Source organism: Grus americana, chromosome 1 (genome assembly GCF_028858705.1).
Source record: "Grus americana isolate bGruAme1 chromosome 1, bGruAme1.mat, whole genome shotgun sequence".
Lineage (NCBI taxonomy): Eukaryota > Metazoa > Chordata > Aves > Gruiformes > Gruidae > Grus > Grus americana.
The window spans coordinates 187,056,713-187,076,980 of record NC_072852.1 but is presented as its reverse complement, the minus strand read 5'-3'; the positions used below and the strand labels follow the sequence as shown (position 1 = coordinate 187,076,980).

The 20,268-nt window shown below is 39.6% G+C and overlaps 2 protein-coding genes across 3 annotated transcripts in view; one reads left to right on the top strand and one right to left on the bottom strand.

Annotated features, from left to right (window-relative positions):
* The window catches only part of GTF2F2 (general transcription factor IIF subunit 2), a 96,411-nt gene that overhangs the window by 51,155 nt on the left and 24,988 nt on the right, over positions 1 to 20,268 (bottom strand). For both annotated transcript variants that reach the window (XM_054837513.1, XM_054837504.1), the window contains one exon: positions 761 to 842. In XM_054837513.1, the coding sequence (XP_054693488.1) occupies positions 761 to 842 (82 nt within the window). The remainder of the gene's footprint in view (positions 1 to 760; positions 843 to 20,268) is intronic.
* Positions 10,665 to 13,470, top strand: KCTD4 (potassium channel tetramerization domain containing 4). Its single transcript, XM_054837490.1, has one exon. It carries the CDS (start codon positions 10,821 to 10,823, stop codon positions 11,592 to 11,594), a length of 774 nt encoding a protein of 257 aa, XP_054693465.1. The 5' UTR covers positions 10,665 to 10,820; the 3' UTR covers positions 11,595 to 13,470.

Genomic DNA, 20,268 nt, shown 5'->3' with positions numbered 1-20,268 from the left:
AAAAGGGTGATTTAAATAAAATCCACATGCTTAAAATATATAAGTATGTATTTCATATAATGCACAATTCAATTCAAAATCTGATTTATTACTAGAGAACGTCATCGAGTTAGTTATCCATATGATATATGAATCACATGGTAAATGGTAAATTCTAGATGTAGCAGATTAAATTTTCAAAAGTCACTAACTGATTCTGTTATAAATTTATGTCTTGTGGTTTCCAGGCCACTTCTGACATTTTCAGCCATCACCTTTTCTAGCAAGCACGCTAGTTCAGGGAACTTCTCCCTGAACTCTTTCCTATTTTGGGCATTTTAAATCTCTTTTCAGAGGTGCACAGCATTAAGTGGAATTAAATTTGGATGATCGACACAGAAACCCATACGCAAGAAGCTTGTCCTGACCTTCAAGTAAACCTTCAAGTCCTCAGGAAATTCAGCTTTAATCACATTTGAATATAGCCATACATTCATACATTCAGGTATGAAGAGGCACAATGTGTGCTCTAGTAAGAGTTTTGCTGCTGATGAAACGCAGTAGTCTACATCATCCCACCAGACAATTCCAGAGGGAGATACAAGCCCCGCATCAGCCTTCATTCCTTCCCTAAATCCACCCCAAAAGCAAGAACAGTTCCGATCCTGTATAAATCCTATGTAAGACCATGAAAATACTGCAGTCATCCATCCCTAGTAAGGCAATAATAAAAGCATCAAAGGCAGGTATCACATAACCATTTGTAACAGAGTACTCCTACCTTTTCAGTTTCATATAATTTTCGCTAGCTGCAGGTCTGCATTCAGCACGTTGCACCACTATTCCTTCCAATGAAAGTTTATCTACAATGAAAAAAACAAAGCAGAAGTGGACATGAAAATAAGAATCACCAACAGGGTCAACATTTGAATTACTTTTCACCAATTAAGCATCTAGTAAATATAATGTAATTATAAGTTCTCAAATCAAGTTCTAAAATCTCTGCTATTTAGACATCGAAAAAGAAGCAAAAAAACATGCTCGCACAGCGTCTCCCCTAGACTTCCTTATTTTGCCATCAGATGTCTTATGTATTAAGAATGACTCACAAAGACCAAATTTTAAATTAGAGATAGTAACTGTGTGGTCCTCCTTTCTCTAGACTGTTGCATTCAGCTTATATAGGACTGTTTTCTGGAACTGTGCATTCAATACAGCCACTGACCACGAAAAAAAATAATCTACAGAGAGAACCCGATCATCAAAGTATCCAAAATTAGTGGAAGATAAAACGAGATCTAATTTTATTCCTATCCTCATAATAATAATAACCTATTTTCATCTTATTACAATTAAAAAACCCCTGTTCACTAAAGGAATATAATGCAATAAAGTTATAATACTACATATGAGAACACTCAGGGAAAAGAAATAGAAACTTGCAGCTAGTAATCTAGGAGATCACATACTAAGTTTTAGTTAATACTGCTCTCTGTACATTCACCTCTGTAACACAGTCACTCTGTAATCCAACCTGAACATCTCTGCCTGAAGCAACGACTCACAGCAGTGCAATAGCACCATACTCCGTAAAGGTAGAAAAGCCTAAAAATTAAAAGCAATTTGATGGAGAAAGGAAGAGAGAAGTGATGGTGGGCAAACATTCGCTTCTCTACCTACGATGTGCTAGCGCATAGTGTGTGTGTGTGGCAATTTATCCACGCCTTTTGGGCATAGCCAGTGCAATACATGTAAAATAAACACCTCTGGAACAGCCTTGCATAGCAAGAAAGGATGAGCTTTAATGGCTTGATTAGCTCTCACTATTTAAAATGTCCTTCCAACAGAGAGTCTTGGCTTGCTATTGGTGTGGGGTACTACACCGTCACCTTCAGCTGGCAATGTCACAGAAGATAACAGAAACACAACTATTGATGCCAAGTAACACAAGGCGCTCTGAGACACCTCTAATTTTTCCATTGCCTTGTGGACTGAAATATTATCACATCTGGAAATCTAAGTCTGCTCTCCCTGAATAATGCAGAGAGCATTACTTTGACACCATGTTTTTTAAAGTGTATTTTAAAATTATGTGATTTGATTTAAACTAAATCCTTCAAAGGAATAAGAATACCATACTTTTCCAGGTAGTTTTGAACAAACAAAGAAAATTTGTATTAAAACACTCTGGTTTTACAGATTGCTAAGGTTTAACATTAGGAGAGACAACTTGGCAAATTTGCCTGACCTCCTGTGTTATCACAGACAGATAAATTTTATCCTCTGTCTTCTGTACAGAACCTAGTAACTTATTTGTGGCTAAAGTGGTACTAATATTGCTGCTTAATGTCTAATACGAATTTGCCTTCAGCTTCTAGCAGCTGGTTCTTCTTATGACTTTCTATACTATGCTAAAGAGCCTTTTACTACCTGGTGTTTTCTTCCTTTGAAAGGATTTATACATTGTAATCAAGTCACTTCTCAATCATCTTTTTAATAAATGAAGTAATTCAAGCTCATGCATTATTTCACCACAAGGCATTTACACCATGCTTAAATGAGTTTTGGGTCTTTTATGTGCACCTTGTTCAATCTTGCAATGATGTTTTAAGAATACGGAGACCAGAATATAGACATAATACTATTGTGCTGGTCTTACCAAAACCATATGTGGAGGTAAAATAACAGATACAGGAGCTGGAATTTCTCTCACCTCACTTCAGCCATCTCAAGGTTATTCAGCAGAATCTCTGAATTCAGCTGAGAGAGGGAGGAAGGGAGACTTTCAGAAGAAAATTGGTCCCATCTCTTTTAGGATTCAATTATCTGCCCCATGCTGGTGGGGTTTTCGTGGGTTTGTTTGATTGGTGGTTTTGGTGTTTTGTTTTGTTTTTGCGGGGCTGTGTCTGTGTCCCATTACCATGCTTCATGTTTAGATGGCTAAAACTGGGTTAAGAGCAATTTGTCTCTAAAAATCAAGCTCTGGGGATTGATGGAGCTGACTGGCTATTATATCACTAATACATCTATTTTGAGTCTTTTCTAAGCCTCACATTTTACTATTGTGCTCTGCATCCCATGTTCTTAGGTGTAAAATTGCCTTTGGCTTGGTTAAAATGCATTGTCTTTAAACAGATTCTGTGAATTAAGTGATCCTGGTCACACCGTGACAGTCCTGTCATAGTTATTCACTGCCTGACCATCGTTTGTGTCAATTGTGACAAATTTTATAAGCAGCAATTGTCACTTACTACTGTCCCTCTTGCTAATCCTGGAGGAAGCCCTTCGAACTACAACCCGAGTGGCTTCCTACTGATAATTACTTTCTGATAACTGTCAGCCAGATTTTTAATCGTGTTCTGGGCTTGCTATTTATTCATTTCTTTTTTAGACATAAATCAGAATGTCAAAAGATTCTAAATTATGCTCAATATGAAACGCTAAGCAGGCTGCAAACATGCTGTTACTTTAAACTCACAATCTCCAAAATAAACAAAATGAGGTTTGTTTGACCAGAAAACCTTTACATAAAGCCATGTTCGGTAGCATTCATTATATTTCTGATCTTTTGTACCTCTTGAACTCCATGACAATTTTTCCACTGGTTTCTATGGTACAGGTTCAAGGCTAACTAGCCGATACTCATCTGAGTCATCCAGCCCAGCTGTCTTAACACAGACATGCCACTGTCAATCTCACAATTTTCAAATTATTCTTAAGTTTTAAGAATCAGGATCAATGAACCAGATAACTCCCCCACACCAACTATTTAAGAAATGAACCTGCCAATTAAACCTGCTTATTCTTAGTAATAGCTCATCTTTGATGTCTTGGCTAATACCCTCTTGTAATTACCACTGATCCGGATTTGGCTTCTAACGTTCCAGTCGCTTCACAGTACAAGGCTGTCTGCAGTCTCCAAGAACATCACCTTGCAGCTGAGCTAGCCTGCTGTCAAAGCTTATCCACTGTCCAAAAGCCAAGGTTTATGTCCCACTTTCCCCGGACCCTCTTGGGGATTTTAACACATCCCAAGAGTCCAGCAGAATAAAGCTGCAGAGATGCATGCAAACCTCCGGATGCAAGACTGTAGTGGGGAACACAGTTCTTACTCCCTTCACAGTCTAATTAGCCCTCATTCACCAAATTCAAGTTCAGAGACTTGGGTCTGTCTTCACTTGTTGCAGGACCAAAGCTGCAATGAAAAGACATCCAAAGTGCTACACATCTGCCTTGATATTTCCATAGTCACGTCAGCCTAGAAGCCAAAGGATGACTAAGACATGAAAGTGGCAATTCCCTGTTAAAAATACCTATTCGAAATAAAGCAGATAGTACAAGATCATAGAATCACAGAATCTTAAATGCTGGAAAAGACCTCTAAGATCATCAAGTCCAACCGTCAACCTAACACCACTATGTCTACTAAACCATGTCCCAAAGTGCCATGTCTACACATTTTTTGAACACCTCCAGGGATGGTGACTCCACCATCTCTCTGGGCAGCCTGTTCCAATGCCTGACCACTCTTTCGGTAAAGAAATTTTTCCTAATAACTAATCTAAACCTCACCTGGCACAACTTGAGGCCATTTCCTCTTGTCCTGTCACTAGTTACTTGGGAGAAGAGACCAACACCCACCTGGCTACAACCTCCTTTCAGGCAGTTGTAGACAGCAATAAGGTCTCCCCTCAGCCTCCTTTTCTCCAGGCTAAACAACCCCAGTTCCCTCAGCCGCTCCTCATCAGACTTGTGCTCTAGATCCTTCACCAGCTTCGTTGCCCTTCTCTGGACACGCTCCTCAATGTCCTTCTTGCAGTGAGGGGCCCAAAACTGAACATAGTACTCGAGGTGTGGCCTCACCAGTGCCGAGTACAGGGGCACAATCACTTTCCCTACTCCTGCTGGCCACACTATTCCTGATACAAGCACACAATTCCTGATACAAGATAAATGAATAGGTCTGGAAGACTAGCTAAGACCAGTGATTAGAAGGGAAAACAGACATTTTCCCAACTGTCTTATGCTCTTAGTTGCCCTATGTGGAGTGGTAGGTACAAGCACACTGTGAGTGCAGCTCCAGACAGGCTAGGCTACGTAACCCATAGCTTCATCATTAGCTGCTAAATGCACACTCACCCCAACCTCCCTGCCTCAACATCCTGGTGCCAATTCATAAAGGAATTTCAACTGTTGAGTCTTTCAGTGAGACGACAGGGGATATGCTGGGGAGATGCAGATTCCAGCTTCAAATCCTGCTGACAATCACCATCAAATGAACAGAAGGTGGTTAAAACGCTTAAGGCAATCTTTATAAACAGGCACTAGGGAAATTAACTGGAATTGTGCAGAAGATCATCTGATATGGGTTGGTTTTGGGTTGTTTGTTTGTTTTTTTTTTTTGAGAGAGATGGACTGGCTTGGAGATTTTAATGTGTTAGTTTTCTAGCCTGACTGCACCCAGCTCCAATTCCAGGCACTGGGCCTTGTTAGACCATTGACTGCTAAGTTGAAGAGCCTGCTATGAAAGGATTTCTGCCTGTCCAAGCACTTACGTAGTCTCCACCTTTATCAAGCCTAACAAAAATAAATCATGTTTTCTCAAATCTTCCATTAGGGCTATTTTTCAGCTTCTTAATCATTCTTATTGGCCTGAGAAAGCTCAGTTCATCGATGTCTCTCCTGAGACATTGTCTCTCACAGCCAGACTTGACAGCATGTGGGACAGGATCTGGAGTTTACCAGCTCCTGCTCTTTGTGAGTGGTGTCAGGGAAGGAGGAGATGAAGATCTCACTGAGGATGCATGAATCGTAGTCAGCAGGAAAAAAGTGGAAGAAAGTGCAGTAAGGACATGCTATGGACATGTGTGCCTCCAGCTCCTCAGCAGGTAGAAGTTGGGTGTCCAGTGTCCAAGTCAGAAGCCCCAGTAGTTCCTGCTGCCCATTTATACCACTGTGCAGCTTCCTAGGCTATTGCATGTGATGGCTGGACAAGCAGCAGCCCCCTCCTACACTAGACCTCAGCTCTGCTCTTCCAGACCAGAGGCATTTTGTGGCACCTCTCCTCCATTCAAAGGGCAGCCTCAAAGCTGGTGCCCTTCTCAGACTACCCTTCCCTGGTAGCTACACAGCTAGAGAACAGGATCACCCAGGCTTCACTTGGGACCCCCTTAAGCATCCGGAGAGACATACTACCTTTGTTTTACTGACCACCACACAGAACGATGCCCTCATGTTCAGTTGTCAATGATGATGTCAATACATAGGACAGAGCCTCGGCCCTAGCCCTCCCACAAACATATACACTGCAAGCCACATATACAGCGTATTCCTGGGCATATAAACTTCATATCTGGTCATATTAAAATGTTATCCTAACCAACTATCCAAATGGTTCTGCCTCAGCAATGTATCCCCTTATTGATTACATTCTCAGCCTGTATCATCTCCAAACTTCATCACTAACTATCTCCTCCTTGATCACTGACTAAAAATAAATAGGACCGAGAACCAAATCACAGCAACATTTTAGTGGTAACTGTCTGCTTAACATTTGCCAGTTTGAAGCCTGCAGGTAATTTTTAAATGAAAGAGAAAGTAATACAATACATATTCTAATTCAAAATGACAAACGAGACATAATCAAAGATTTAACAGAAAAAAGCATCACCTGCTTTGCTGAACAAATTGTAATCAAAAAAAGGGGAAAAAATTTTGGCACAATCCATTTTCCCTCCACTCACATTCACAGAATCACAGAATGGTAGGGGTTGGAAGGGACCTCTGGAGATCATCTAATCCAACCCCTCTGTTAAAGCAGGATCATCTAGAGAGATCATTGATTAGTATCATATTACTCTTCCTTAATTTTTAACTGATTGATTTCCAAGTAAGATCTTTTATTGGTTTTTGTACAGTCCTTTTTTGTTTTTAAATACCTGGGCCATCCAATTCACCTTTCCAATACAGGCACAGCATTTGCTTTTTCAGGCTTGTAGAACTGCAGTGCTCAAATATTATTAAAAATATCAACAGCAACTGTTGATAGAGCTTCTTAGACAGCTCTTCTAAAATTCTTGAATGCAAATTGTTCAGACTTGCTGATTTGAAAACCTTCAATTTTAATTAGTGTGTAGAGCTTGTCTTCAATAGCTGTTAATCAACATCCTGGAGTTATTATGGGAATGAAAATGTCTACACTACCAACATTGTGAGATAGTAGCTATTGAATGGTCTAATTGTCCAACAACCTGGCCAATTTTCTGTGTTATGACATTAAATGACTAGCAAACTGCCTCGATAACCCAAACAGATTTCATTAGCACAGCGTCTTAATACACTTCAAAAATTCTCTACCTCTTATAGCTGAGATTTCTCCTCATATCCTTTTGTACTGTAATGAATAAAAGTAGCTGTTTTCTGTAACCCAGGTCATTTTCACTGTCGGCAGACTGTCAGTGAAGCTGATGCTGTTCAGACACGTGAGCTGAACCACTGGTAAAGCACCAACTTTCCTGTGGCGTGCTCCAGTCCTGAATCCTCAGCTCAAGCTTCCAGACCAGGAGGTTCAGGAGGAGCATGGAAGTTGAGAAGTGAGGTTATTTTCCAAAAGGAAAATATGTAGGACAGAATGAGGGGCAGATGTCTAGCCTTTCGTCCTTGGATTTGTTTTCCTGTGTAGTTGACAGACGCCAGCACTGCATTTCCACTGTCTCCAGGACAGCTTGTCTGACCAAAAAGAAACTGGAAAGCTCTATGGATTGCCCTCTTGATGCAGCCCAAAGGGTGAGTAACTTGGTAATGGAGCACTACTACTACAGCCACTCTCTTCAGTGTGTGCAAGACTGCTCAGTGTATTTTCTGACTTAATCTGCAACCAAAACGATATCCTTTCAGTTGCTGGATTCCAGCACTATTCCTTACTTTAATAGCCAATCCCAGCATACAGGTGACACTAACAATTTGTGAAGCAGCAGTCACTTCAGGATTGCTAGCTACCAACATCGGCAAGTAGGATACTTCAGCTGGATAGGGCAGAAACAGTTCAGTCACGGCATGGGAGAGCACACAGCAGCAAGTTGCTCTGTCTCAATCCAAGTGGGAAGCACGAAAATCTGGGATGCACTCGGCACATCTCAGCTATCACACACCTGGTGCATAACACAAAAACTCTCAGTGCACAGGAATGGTCAAAGTCTTTAACATGATTGCAAGAAATACTTGCATACCTTTACCAAAATGAATTTATGGATGATCTTCCAGTGCACAGACAAAAGGACAGGGGGAAAAAAAAAAAAAAATTTTTTCCTAGGCACAGCTACACCTTCAGAAAACTGAGCTATATGAAACTACCTCACTAAAACTACATACGCTGCAATGCCATATTTATTACCGAGTGCACAGGAACGAGAGTTCTTTGGAAACGTTGTCTTGTAGTATGGCACAGAAAATTTTCACAGAGATATGCCAGCCTTTAATTTTGTGTTACAGATGACTGTCAGCTACAGTAAAGTTACATGGGTTTGTGGTGATGAAAATTTTACAGCAGCTCTACATTTTTCAAATCTCAAAGGTTTAAATGTAAATATTCATGATCTCCACAGAGTATATCTTCCACATCAAATCGATTTTGAATATTTTATCATACAAACCACTAAAATGATTTTGCATGATCTTTCAAAGAATACTTGTTCACAAAAGTGGAAAATTTCAACTGCAAGTGTTAGAACATTGAGAAAGTGATGAACATGAAAAACTAAGTGAGCAGATACTGTTCTGTAACTGCTGGCTCTTAAAATGTAGACAGTTTAGCTGGCCATGAAAAATTTCATATCTTTTACAAATTCCAGCTCTCTTTGGAAATCCCTACTTACTTGTGCCAGGACATTCCTAGTTCAGCTTCAAAGTATTTCAAGATCACTGTGTAAGATGAAAGCACCACAGAAGTCATTCTCTGCGGGTTTAACAGCCGCTAAGATGGTTCAGCACTGTAGCTATGCATGATCTAAGCACTTTAACTGAATTTTCCATCTCTTGACAATAAAATAAATTTGAACGGATGCCTCCTGTAATGGCCAAAAAAAGAAATCATACTTGAAACTGACTGGCTCTTTCATTTTCTCAATTATTCACTCAATAATTGTGAAGGAGTTAATTTTGAAAAAAGTCCAAATGTTTAAAAATTAGAAACTGATTGAAATCTCTTTGACTGAAGTTATGCTAAATCAAATGGCATCAAAGAGTTAAAATTAAAACCATGACTAATTCCTGATAAATCAAATCTAATAAATAATATCTGCTCAATATATCACATACAGCAGTAGAAAAATTTAGTATATCAGTGCTAGGGATACACTGGCAAGGAATAGCAAGTAATAAAAAGTGCATTTATTTCTACTAGATTCAGTTATTAATTAATACGATATTACAGTGATGACTCTACAGTATTGATAAACAGCCTTAGAGACAGAGGGAGCAGTAGGAATAAAATATTTAGAAATAGAGCAAAAGAATTTACAGAAAAATAATCTGACTTTTCACTGCTAATTGGGCAAAACATCTACCTGTAAAGTGAAAAATACATCTTGAAAAAGATGGGACCTCCTCTCCAGGTCCAGCCCAAGGTAAGTGCTCGCTCCCACTGTGCCGGGGAATGCATGCTTCAGCTCCCGCCCGCTCCCCAAGGAAATGCACACAGAGATGTACGGAGAGCTTTCCCTTTCCTGCTCCAAGCTGCAAACGTTTAAAGGGGAAATCTTTTTCTAAGAGGCAACTGAGAGCAAGCCTCAAAGCACAGACTGACGGAGAGAAGACAGCCATTTGATTCCAGTGCGCTCTGCCGATGTTTCCCACCTCCCCGTGCCCAAGTGTTGCTAAGCTATAATGTTATGTGATGTTCAAAGCTATCTGTAGGCACACTAACCCTTTGTTCCACAGGGCAGCTGAGTTGTTTCTATCAAGAAAGAGCAAACTGATCCTAGATAGCCTTGGTGGCTTAAAAACCATCACCAATATAAACAGTAAATTCCCTCTCTGAAACAGTTTTTATCTATGGCACAGAGAAAGGTAAAAAGTGAAACCTCATCAGGCTACAGTTCTTGTGTTGGTGTGGATACTCCCATTGACTGCAAATGGAAGCTTTCACCACAAACTTAAAACAGTCAGACCAACAAGTCCTCAGCATCGCTTCCAGACTATCCTCTGTGAAAACATCTTACCACTGTGCACGTGTCCAATAAATGAGGAATATATATGTGCACACACTCCACAGATGACATCCCCCCCTGCTCCTTGCACAGACAGGGACACCTTTCCTTTCAGTGTGGTTCTGCATCAGGTGCTGTAATTGGTACCAAAAACATGTGAAAAGAGGCTTTGTGAAAACTAAAATCCTTGAAACATAAATGAAGCTATCTGTTTAACCCCATAAGCACTAAACATGATTTGGCCAGCTGATACTACAAATACATCTTAAAGTATTAAAATCAAGATGTCATTTAGAATAGTAGTATGCATTTCTGTGAATAACCCCCAAAACTATGTAAACTTCTTAGCCTTAAAGGAAAGAAAGAGACAAACAGTTGTTATACCCTTCTTCCCTTATACAGTTAAATGCAAATTCTCCTTTACAGTCATATTCCTGATATCTCCCTGCATACACAGCTGATACGCCACCTACTGCAAACCCGAGCTGACAGTCGGAGCAATGCTAGCAGCATTTCCATTCCAACATCGTGCCGGAGCTGAATAAAGGTGCTTTTTTTAAAAAAAAAAAAAAAAAATCTCTCTGCAAGCTGACAAGAACAAAGCAAGATAGCTGGCTTTTTGTCCTAGCTTCAATAATGGAGAGAAAAATAAACAGAAGAGAAAAGGAATGTGAAGAAAAACACAGCAACTCCGAAGGCTCTGAGCAAGACAAGGACTATAAAACGTCTCTGATTACTCTGAATGTTGGTGGCTATCTGTATATCACACAAAAACAGACACTAACCAAGTATCCAGATTCTTTTCTGGAAGGGATCATAAATGGAAAAATAATGTGCCCATGCGATGCAGACGGTCATTACTTCATAGACAGAGATGGACTCCTTTTCAGGCACATTCTCAACTTCCTACGAAATGGAGAACTTCTTCTACCAGAAGGGTTTCGAGAAAATCAACTTTTGGCACAAGAAGCAGATTTTTTCCAGCTTAAGGTACTCTCGGATGCAGTGAAATCAAGGTGGGAGAAGGAACAGCTAGCATCTCGAGAGACTACTTTCCTGGAAATAACTGACAGCCACGACCGTTCACAAGGACTTAGAATCTTTTGTAATGCTCCCGATTTCATTGCAAAAATAAAATCCAGAATTGTACTGGTGTCCAAAAGCAGGCTGGACGGATTTCCGGAGGAGTTTTCGGTATCTTCAAATATTATTCAATTCAAGTACTTCATAAAGTCCGAAAACGGTACACGACTGGTACTGAAGGAGGACAACACCTTTGTCTGCACCCTGGAAACTCTTAAGTTTGAGGCTATCATGACGGCTTTAAAATGTGGATTTAGACTGCTGACCAGTCTGGATTGTTCGAAAGGGTCAATTGTTCACAGCGATGCACTTCATTTTATCAAGTAATCACAAAGGCAAAGGAAATGAGCATGCAGTCAGTAAACCTCCTTGACCTGCAGCCTCCTGGCATCACAAATAATGTATTTAACTAGCCTTGTACCACAGAGCTCGGCGGCTAATCAATTGATGTGAGCTAATGGTATGTAAATCTCATAATGATATCCATCTCTGGCTTACTTAAGCTAAATGAAAATTTGATGCCTGAATTTAATAAAAATTATCTGCTAAACATTGTAAACACAGATTGAATGCTTTATGCTATTTGTAATATGTTTTCTCAATGCTGTCTTTCAACCAGAGAGTCTAGCTGAATTTTTGTGTACTTGTATGACTAACGCGCATACACCTAACTGCTCTGCTGAACAGCAGTGAGAGTATTTTCGTATAACAAGCAGGCTTAAAATATGTTTTGCTTATAACAAATTCAGAATGGATTTTAACTGGAATAAATGATTTTGAATGTTCATTAGTGTTTCTGCTAATGTATTGTACTGAAATTGCAAAAAAACAAGATTGCAAGAGGGTTTAAAATTAATCAACTTGATTTTAGAGTTAAATGATTTCTCAACTCACTTAAATTTATAGCTGTATTACTACATTAATAACAATTGCCAAAACCATGTAAACCAAGAAAATAATGCTGGGGGGGATTAGTTCTGTTACAGGAAATGAGTTGAATCTGCACAGAATGTTACATTTTCTAATTATATATACATATCACATGGCTAATAAAAATATCTGACAAAGTTTCATGTAACAGGTTTCCAGTAATGACATCTGACAACACCACAGACACTATTTCCTACTAATCATTTGTGCTTGTAAGGGCAGGCTATTAACAGAGCTCTTGCTTTGCACAATGGCTTACTAAAAGCAACTAGTACTATTAGTTTTGAATAGACCACCTGCTGGCATTTAAGATGCATCACTCTAAGTAATAGAATAAATACCTTCTTTTTCCTCATCTCCACTATTTATCAAATCTTTTCATTTATATTTTAAATAAAGTTTTAATAGCTTCTATGGAATAACTGTAACTAATTTAACCACAAGCATTACAAACCAGTCACTCCACAAAAGCAGACTGAAAAATCATCACAAAAGGCAAAAAGAAGCTGCACTAACTCTGTTTAAGCTTTGTCCATCATTGAACCCAACCATCATTCACAGCTCAAGTGAACCCAAAATTCAAGTAAAATGCTATTAAAGAACGAAAAAGCAACCAAGTAGTTTCTCAACTTTCCCAAAACATTGATTTTGTATAGAAAAAAAAATACTAAGAATGTCAACAAAATGCGGTACAATCCATATTAGAAGTGACAACCGAGGAAAACAGCTAACACACGACAGGCTGAGAACAGTTTTCTTTCAGATTTTAGAAGGAACAAATCCATCCTTAGTAGTACTGGGAATACAAATTAAATGCAAGGGCTACTTATCCTTCATCATGAAATTCTATTTCACTTGGTAACATACAACAGGTGTTGTTAACTGGGTCCCTCGCCAGAGATGAATTAAGAGGGGGACTCTACATCTCCAGACCAGGCAGCAGTGACTGAAACACATACCAATATCATTTTATCAAATCAGAAATCCAGCCTCTCCAGAATACTCCATCAGAATGAACCCTCTGTCTAGAAACGATGAACTTCTCTGTCCAGTCATGTCACAGACTTATGGATCATAAAAGATGTGGTTGTAAGTGGAACTTTTCAAAACTGAACTGTTTAGAAATCAGATAACTCTACATTTCAGGCATACAAGCTGAAGAACTGTTCATGTATCCCAAAACTTCTCCGAGTTTGTCCAAATGCATTAAATATCTACAAACAACAGATATATAGTAAAATACAATTCTTTATTTCTTTTACACTCCTAGGCCATCCCAGCCAGAACTCCATCACTGGGTGTCACCTTCTCTCCCCCTCCCCAAGTTATTTTCAAATTGATATCCTCAAAAAAATCCTCATTAACCACTGATCTTGTACATACAAGAATCTCTAGGACTTCTGTGACAAGTAAATGTGAGAGCTCCCCTAAAAAAAAAATCCAAAATCCTGCTGATCTTCTTGGACAAGAACTAGGAACACCATCACACAGAATAATTGCATGAAAAGCCCTTTGTGGACACAATTCTTGATATGAGCAAGAAAAAGTGACAAGACAATCTAAAAAAGCTCCATAACTAATCCACAAGTTTTAAAGCAGCATGCTCTTGGTGCTGTCAAATACACAGCCTGCATAAGCACAAACTCTGGAGGAGGCTGCTGCTCCTAGGATGTCAAATCATCCATTTTCGCTTAAACGCTTTTGGTTATAACCTTCACTTGTAATGGAACTTTGATTGAGATTTAAAATGTCATTCCAATTGAAAAGAAAAATAGCAAAAATCAATCTTTATTTCAAACAATTAATATACCTGTATGGTAATTAAAGTATACTCTGGTTGCTTGCGTTTCAGTTGGGCTCTGAGGATGCCAAACATCAAGGAATCGTTAGCACTTTAGTATCGGAAAGCAGTACCAGTTTTTCATCGTAGCATGACTTCACTCATGAAAAAGCAGTAGAGAATTTGATGGCTCAGCATTTATTATAGAAAATACTTTTGGAATATAAGCTGTTCACAAGCTGGTAATCACAGGTAAAATTCAAACCATCTGAAATATCTTCTAAGAATATTCTATAGCTATTCTTAAAAGATTTACTGGAAAGCTTTTATTTGCCAGGCCTTTAGTTCAGAGTACCTACTTCCCTCTTAAACTTTGGAAAAGAAAGAGCACTTGAAACTCCTTTTTTTTTTTAAAGTGAAAAATGTACATCTTTAATCATTAGTAAAAATAAATTCCTGTGTGGTTTTAACTTAAAACTCAATGATTCATTACGTTAAAGACTTTTCACTGAGTATTTTTTTATTTCTGTGTAACACTGGCATGTATGGCTTACATGTAAAGTCATCTGCTGTAAAACTAACTTCAATCTTTCCTTCTTTTCCCATTTTCATGAGCACTCATGCATTTCTACAAGTGTCAGGGTTTGAAATTTTTACATGCCATCTCTAATCAAAGGCACCTCACTCAGCTGTTTGATTCACACACCAGAAACAGAAGGAAGATGGGGTAAAAAATTCATTCTCTTCCCTGTTCACATTGAACAAATCCACAACTATATTGAATCACACCATATGAGCTACAATCAGACACCTCAAACTAGTTATAAACTTGAATAATTTTTCAAACCGGGGGGGGTGGGGGGGTATCTTGCTTTGGTATATGAACAAAATGACTACATAAAACCTCCATACTATGAATAATGTTTCCCTTTTACTCCATAAATATACTAAATATAACATTTTTCTTATATTCAGTCACTCAGGTGGATACTTATGTTCCACCACTATAGGGTGTGCCAGAAAAGGTACCCAGTTATGCATCAGTTACGTTTTCTGTCTTTTCATTAAGGTTGGAAATTGCATATTTAATACTACTATGACAATGAGAAAGCTGCAAAATCAAGTACTTAAGTCAGAAATACCAACAGTTGTTCTAACAACGTTACTTTGAATATGACGTGGATGCAAAGTGTTTCTAGTCATCTTTCTCTCATTAAGAGTTGGATCACAATGAACTTACTGAAACAGTCTTACAAGTATCAGGAAGGAATGGCAACTTCCCTAACTTCCCTAATAACTTTCAATTGCTTGGGTAGGAGTAAAAAGGAATTTCCCTTCCCCAAGGAGGCACTTAACATGCTCCCAGGCTCAGTCAGCTCCTCTTGCCTCCCTGCCCATTTTATTGGGTGAGAAAAGGGGCCACCGAGCAGAAAGGACAGAGGGAGTTGAAAGCAGGACTGACCCCTATACACTACAAAAAGAATATCCTTGCCCCTATGAATTCCTTGAATGACTGCTCATGAAAAAATATATGTAGCTGCTTGGAGAAGAAACCAAGGGCTCTTTTAATACACTTGGCAGTACACTGGCATAGGTACCAATTATTTGGTTTATTTCTACATAAGGACAAAACCTAAGAGTGGCTGCACTACGTCAGACTAAGGTCTGTCTAGCCCAATGTCCTCTGGTGACTGTGAACTGTTTCCATCCTTTGGGCCTCAACATCTCTGGGCACAATCCCTACTTTTGATCCTTTGACTCTCACATCCTTCCCCTTACCTTGTCTCCTCCCCCACATCACACAACTACTTTTCATTTTCCTTTCACTGTACCCCTCCCTTTCACCAGGAGGGCTGTAGGGCTTTGTTAGGGCTGGGCAGCAGCCTGACTCGAGGAGAAATCAGTGAATACAGTGGCCAAAAGCAGATGCCTAGGAAAGAATATAAGAACCAGAAAAAAACTGTACATGATGATGGTCTCTTGAAGTACTCCCTCAGTCTCCAGCCATTTACTGCCCAATGACTTCTAGAGTGAGATGTGGTTTCTTGGAGGTAGCCTTGATGCTGTGGAATACCCGGGCTGTGCAACATGATCAAATTACAGCTCCAACTCCACGTCTCCAGTACCTGCTCATCCAGTAACCGGTGTTTCACACCATTGTAATTGCACTACTGACATTTTCAAACACTCATGTCTTATTTTTAATTGTGGTTTTGCATTTCTACCTATTATAACTGTCTAAGTGACAATTGGTCACTTCTTTTTTACAGTAGTTAATATTTCTCTAGATCCTAAAGAGGAAAAATTACATCATGATTTGCAGCAATCAATGGCATTGTTATTTTCACCTCTTACTTTACATTACAGGGTTTCCATTCAATAAGATGAAAACAGCTTACGAAAAATATCTTCCCCCTTCTCTCCCCATGAGTACACAAGCAGAATAAGGGCAGGCAACAAATATTACAATTTAATAATGGCAGTGCCTTATCCATGAATTTATTTGGCTAGATGGGTCATGTTGCCCTAATTCTGTTACTAATGAATCAGGACTGGGGATGAAGGGGATGAGTTAACTTGGGCCTATGACGAAATAAAGATTATTTTCTTAGGCTAGAATTATTTCATCTTTGCTAAATAACTATCATATAACCCTAATTTTGTCTCCTGTCCTGCAACACAGGGCAGAAATCCTTCGACTGACAGGAAAATGATTACTAGTTAAAAACCTGAAGGTATTTTCATATGAAGAGATAGGCTTGCATAATTTACTAGGTTGAAACAAAAGCAGTCAATAAGGCATGAGACATTTAAGATCAGAAAATTATCATTATGGTTTTTAATTACTTTTGAAATAGACATTCTGTAAGTCCTGTGTACCAGTATATCACACAGAACATCATCTCAAAACACTGCCTCTATAAATCATCATCATTCACAATAAAATGCCAGAAAACGAGAAGCGTGGCAAGAGCTGGGGAAGGTAGGAGGGCGATGTATGATGACACCTGAGGAATGCGGATGAGCAAGCACTCAGAAAAAAGAAAGCGCAGTTGCCTTTCTTTCTGAAAGAAATTGCATAATATCCTGTAGAACTAGACAGTTGATTTCTTTTCCTAAAAATGTGTGTAGTAGGAGTACCACACACAGCTAAAGCAAGTCTCCCAAAAAGCTGTTTCTATCTCCGCTGGTAACAGTTTAACATCATTGCCATTATCATTTAACACCACGTTTGTTCATTTTAAGCTTCAGAAAAGAATACCGCTCTGCCACTTCAGAAACAAAACTGTTCACAAAGCTGGTACAATAATTATAGCTGTAAACAGCAGCTACTCATTTAAAACACTATTAGGACACGATGACATGCAAGTTCAACACGTTAAGTTTTCAAAACTAAGTAGTTAGAAGATGACTGTTGCAAATTGACCCATTCTGAAGGTCTGTAAACTTCTGATAATGCTAAAAATTACTACAGTATTGCCTTGCTTACTGGTGGTGTGACTTGGGGGGGACAGAACCTTGTTTATTGGGAGTTCATAAACCCCACCATCTTTCTGGACATTAAAGGGGGATTCCACTAGTTCCACCCCAAGCATTATTTTAGTTACCTGAAAAACTAGATGTCTGCACTTTTCCAGGATACACCTTTTTGTGCCTTTGACACCACCCCACCCCAAGCTTTCAACAGCAGCTCTGTTCCAGGTATGGAAAGCCTGGCCAAAAGGAGGCGGCAGGTTTTCTTGCTCACATCTCCTAAAGGGAGATTTGGTGTCCTGTGTAAGGGGGTGGCACTTCACCAGTCGCAGCAGCACACCAAGGAGAAGAGAATTCAGATTTAAAAGCCCAAGGCTGCTTTCCAGGGTAATGCCTCAGGACAATGAGGATCCAAGGGGCTTGCTCAGGGAAGCTTGCGGTGCCAGACTCCCTGAGCAGTGAGGATGGGGAGAGCAGTGTGGTGAGACAGCCTACAATACCTGAGCACTAGGAGATGAAGAGGAAGGCAGAGGGACTCCGTGTTAGTGACCGTCATCTGGGGGCCTTGGGTTTATGGAAGAGGCAGATACCCACATAGTGCAACACCAAGGTTGTATAACACAAGTAACATCTAATTATCCTGAAATGATTAAATAAATAAATAAAGAAAGAATCTCCTTTGGCTTTTCATATGTCAGGTTTCAGAAAGGCAATTTTCTTTTTTGCAGCAGAGGTCAGAGGAATTCACTTTTTAAAAAATTTGTTAATAGAAAACCTCAAGCTGCAGATCTACTGCTGCAGCTCCACAGAAAGCTGCTTGTTATCTCAAAGAAGGTTCCTGATTTCGTACCATAGTGAACAGATGAAGAAAAAAAGAACAGGTCAGAGGTGGGTACAGACTCTCTCAATTAGGAAGAAAAAATTAAGCAAACAAACTAGCAATGAACAGGCTAAGCATCAAAAAATATAAACAGAAGAAGCAACTGTAACACCAAACCAAATCATTTATTGCCTCTCTACTACTTAAATAAAGCCTTTGGCAAGTATTAGGAATAAAGCAGTGCATCTTCTCAATGCTGAAACTGGTGATCTCAGAGGAGACAAATCAAAGGTCCTGGCAAGCCAGGCTGACAAGAATCAGCTAAACAGAGAATAAAGGTACTCTCAGGTTAGGAGTCTTCTCAGTACTAACTTTATCTAAGGCCTGCAGCATTGCCAGGTCTTGTCATATTTCCAACACATTTTTCTAAAATGAACAGCAAATCATGTTCTTTCCCAATATGGCAGAAATTTAACATGTAGGCTATTTTATGTCTTCTCATATGATGATAAAAGTCCACCTCTCTAAGACTTTTCTGCTGTGCACAGATGATGATTTTATGGCTTGCCTACAGAGCACAGTGCAGAAATCCCTAAGACAACCTGCATGAGTAAGACAATATGCTGTAGCACAGCTACATGCTGTTCCTGCTCCTGTATCAGCACAGCTGTTGGCAAGGTGCTGGGGCTGGAAAAGCCTTATAGCTCAGGAAAAGCACCAAATGAGCTCTGCTAAAATGTTTCCAGACTCAAGCACACAGAAAGCTTGGGTCCTACTGTGCTGCAGCCTCTAGTACTCTGGCAGCCGCGGTTGGCAAAGGCAGAAGTAAATGACTACACATAACCTTAGAAGAGCTGTTCTTGCCTTTGCCTTCATTGCCTTCCCCCTCAAAAGTTACTTCCATGGTTAAGAAGAAGAAACTTCAACTATCCCTGATACAAGCTATGTAACAATGGTACAGAATTGGGGGAAAAAATAGGAAAAAAAACCCAAACTAACAGAGCCTGAGATTAACAGTACTGGGTGATACTAAAGGTCTGCTTTGCTCAGCATTGTAACTCCATCACAGTGGCCAAAAGCGGGTATCCATGAAGAAGCCTAAGGACAGAACAGTCATGCTTGATTCTCCTACTGGGTATGCATCCCAGTGTCCACCAGGCTTTTGTGGCTTGAGGTCCCTTAAACCAGATGTCCTCTCAATCTTAGTACCCTTTGGTGGATGTTCTTTCACATACCTCTTTGGCCTCCAAGGTCATGCAAGCCTTTAGCAAACACCACCTTCACATCTACATATTTAATAGCTCAACTACATTCTGAGTGTAGAAGCACCTCTTCTTATTTACTTTGAAACTGCCTCCTGCTAGCTTTACATCTGCTACATGCTAGTCTTGTGCTGGCCAAGGCAGCAAGCATTTGATCTCTCTCTGCCCCTTTGATCCATCATTCGAGGCTCTAATTTGCAATACTGCAAAGGTCTGAACCCATCAAATATGATCATGCTGGTAGGTGGGTGAACTGCAATAATCAGCAAAATCTCTCACAGAAGACAAACACAATTTGTGGAGTCACGATCTGCAATGCCAGGCACGGCTGAAATTCCTAGAATTTCTTGAGAGTCAGAAGGGAAGACCAAGAACTCTGAAATGAGCCAAAAGCCTGCTTCTGCTTAGCACGGTACTTCGACAAGCTGGACGCGAACATTGCTGAAAAACAGTACAGGCTCATAGGATTAACTCCCACTGCTTTGTATCAGGTTCTGTTCTCAGAATAGAGACTGCATGACAATAAATACATTGGTACAGCTCAGGCAAACATAAATATTAAAATATTCATACAGTATACTAAAATAAATAGCCAGACTCTAAGGATGCTAAGGCCATTTATGCAAGTTCTTAAAAAATTTAACTCCAGTTAACATTGACCTACATTAAATCCATGTCCTTTCTGCTGTTCTACCAGCGCACCTTCCCTGATTCTCCACAAAATTTATTCTAATC

Excerpts from the sequence above, each read along its gene's own strand:
- KCTD4 (XM_054837490.1), top strand. The coding sequence starts at position 10,821 with ATGGAGAGAAAAATAAACAGAAGAGAAAAGGAATGTGAAGAAAAACAC.